The 2999-nt window shown below is 39.0% G+C and overlaps 1 protein-coding gene across 1 annotated transcript in view; it reads left to right on the top strand.

The window, feature by feature from the left end:
- Positions 1 to 2583: 2583 nt before the first annotated feature.
- Positions 2584 to 2999, top strand: part of LOC127751322 (uncharacterized) — a 5291-nt gene continuing 4875 nt past the window's right edge. Inside the window, exons 1-3 of the mRNA XM_052274688.1 lie at positions 2584 to 2604; positions 2674 to 2803; positions 2884 to 2997. Of these exons, the coding sequence (XP_052130648.1) occupies positions 2584 to 2604; positions 2674 to 2803; positions 2884 to 2997 (265 nt within the window). The remainder of the gene's footprint in view (positions 2605 to 2673; positions 2804 to 2883; positions 2998 to 2999) is intronic.

The following is a 2999-nucleotide window of genomic DNA, read 5'->3' as shown; positions in this document are numbered from 1 at the left end:
CCTCTCCTATGCCTACAGAGTAGATATGACTCCAGGCCAAGGTATAGACGTCCTACTTGAACCCTTGTTCAAAGAGCTGGAGCAACTTCAATCCGAAGAGGGAGTCCCAATAATGGCATGTGGTGATCCATTTGTTCTAAGGGCCATTCTTGTTGGCTGCATTGGAGATGCTGCTGCTGCGCATGAAATGCTGGGTCTGATGCCCCCATCAGCTAACTGTTTTTGTTGGCTGTGCACAGTTAACAGAAAAGACCTACATGCTGATATTTTTTCTCGCGGTGAGAAGAGAACAGCAAATTTGCATGACTCTCATCTTAAAGCCGTAGAAAGACTCGGACTTCCAGCTAAGAAATATTATGGCATCGAGAGGAGGGCTGCCCTTATCACAAGGTCTAAATTTGCTGACTTTCCAGAATCGTTTATTCGAGACTGTATGCACGATATTTTGAAAGGCATTGGAGCAATGGAAATTAAGCTGTGCCTCCACGAGTACGTGGCAAAGAAGAAATATTTTGATGTAGATTTCCTTAACCTTCGCATTAATACTTTTGTCTACGGGCCAGCTGATTCAAAAAATAAGCCAACAGGGAATTTTTCTGAAACAAGTTTGAGTACTATAACCAGCTATGGTCTCAGACAATCAGCTGCCCAAACTTGGAATTTCATTCAAGTCTTCCCATTTTTGTTTGCAACTGGAACCAAAGTACCTGCTAATGATCCTCATATGAGGTTAATAGTGCTCTTAAAGAGGATGTGTGAAATAATTTTCAGTCCTGTATTGAGTGAAAGTGATATTGAAGTTTTGGAAGATCTAATATTTCAACACCACTCTCTCTTCTCTCTGCTGTACCCTCCGAATCAGGGCAATGAAGAGGCAGCTGGTAATGAAGAGGCAGCTGGTAATGAAGAGGATGGTGAAGATGATGGTGAAGATGATGATTCGGAAGTGGATGATCCAGGGACGGAGGGAGCACAGGAACAGATAGATGCTTCCAAGAAAAAGAAAAAGAAAAAAAAAGTTATCAGGCCCATCAACAAACACCATCATATTCTGGAGTATCCTGACATCATGAGGGAATATGGGCCAATCGTGAACTACTGGTGCATGAGGTAATTTTTGAAAAGGGGAGACCCTTACTGTGTCATGACAGTAGAAAAGCTACACATCCATCTATCTATCTATTGCACTTACTTTGTGAATATTTGCTAAGTTGATGATGCTTTTTTGTTGCAGAATGGAGGGGAAATATGCTCTTCCTGAACGCTATGCGTCTATTTGTGGTAACTTCAAAGATCTACCTGCGACTCTGGCGGACTTACATCAAACAAAACATGCTGCTGACTTCATGGATTGGACATGTCCAGTTCGAGAAGAAATTACCTTCTCCTTAGGCCAAGTGACCTCCATTCAAGATATTGGGCATCGTGATTCATTTCAGCTAGCTGGCATTAATGATGATACAGTAATCGAGAAATTAGAGTCTTTAACAGTTGGTGGTTTTACGTATTCCCCAGATCTTTACGTTGTGCTTCCTCTTCAAGCTAACAATATGCCTTTGTTTGGACGCATTCTGTTCCCTTTGCGTGCTGATGGAAAGATGTATATCGCCTTTGAAGATACTGAACTTGTGTCCTACAGTCATCAATTTGGAGCTTATCTCATTAAGGATTTGTGTGATTCCCCTCTGAAAGTGCTGCCTTTGAAGAATCTTCCACCTTGCCGTCCCATGAGTTCTTGGAAACCCTACAAGTCAACCTCTCTCTATCTGTCCCCACGCACCTCTACATTCTCAGACTTTATCCCTCCTGATGATGCTCAGATTTAAAGTTCTGATGCAGATTGACCTCTTTCTCAGTTTATTGTGTTGTACATCTTTAAATCTGAAATTTTGTATTGAAATTTAATTTTAAATGAATCATGTATTTCATATCACAAATTACTTCTTTCTGCAATATAATTTGTATCTTTTAACCACATTCTAAATACGTTGTAATTGTGTTGCAAATATTTTATTTAATCTTTCTGATAAGGTACCTGCACTGCATGGGTTTAAAATTAATCTACAACCATTTTTTCCTGGTGTGGTTGTGTTTGTTTGATTTTCTTATGTTTCCTTTTGTTTTATAGAAAAAGGGATTGCAGGGCGACATTTTGGAAGGTTCGAAAAGATGGATGACCTCGGAAATTTTGGATTCTCACTTGGTGAAATTTGGGATTTAGAAATGACTCTGCCGAACCTTGAGCTGAGTGCTAAAGACAGTTCAGATGAGGTGACTTTGAACACTACTACACCAGTCATTACACAATCTGTAAGTAAACCTTAAGAATTGAAGAGACTTTTTAACTATAATTAACTTTTTGGTCTGTTTTTAAATTAAAATATAATTGGCATACCTTTTTCTTTTTCATAATTCATAACAGGATCCTCAGTTGTCTGAAGAAATGTCACATGGAAGTGTTGCCAGTCCAAATCTAAATAGTACGGTAAGCTACAGTAGTTTCCTCCATTTTTTCCCTCTGTCATTTAAGTCAACATTGCCGATTCTGAGTATCCCTAATTGCTCTTCCAGGAGAGTGTCACAATGGATTCAGAAGAGGAAGAAGTAAGTATTCATTTGAAGTGCAGGTACAAATTTCCTTTCTAGGCCTACACATAATGTTATTCTTTACAGATGGACCCTGAGTGCAAGACAACAATTCTGAAGTATGTCTCTGAGGAAGTATTTGCTGAAATGTCTAAAATTGATAAAGTGCAATTTTTTAATAGAATAGAGCACTATGAACATCTTGTTACAAAAAAAGGTACTTGTAAAACGTCTGACATAAGTTTGTAAGTTAAATCAACTTCTACTCTAATTTTTGTGTCATCTTGTTTTTGGCAGGCTTTGAAAATTTACCACGGCCTACATATACAGTCTCATGCATTAGGGAAAAAATAGTCTCACAAAAGAAACCCGCCAAGAAAACTGGTCCCAAAGCCAGGACTGTAGTGGGAAGC

This window comes from Frankliniella occidentalis, unplaced genomic scaffold (assembly GCF_000697945.3).
Source record: "Frankliniella occidentalis isolate FOCC.00 unplaced genomic scaffold, Focc_3.1 Scaffold425, whole genome shotgun sequence".
NCBI lineage: Eukaryota > Metazoa > Arthropoda > Insecta > Thysanoptera > Thripidae > Frankliniella > Frankliniella occidentalis.
This window is presented reverse-complemented; position numbering and strand designations above follow the sequence as displayed.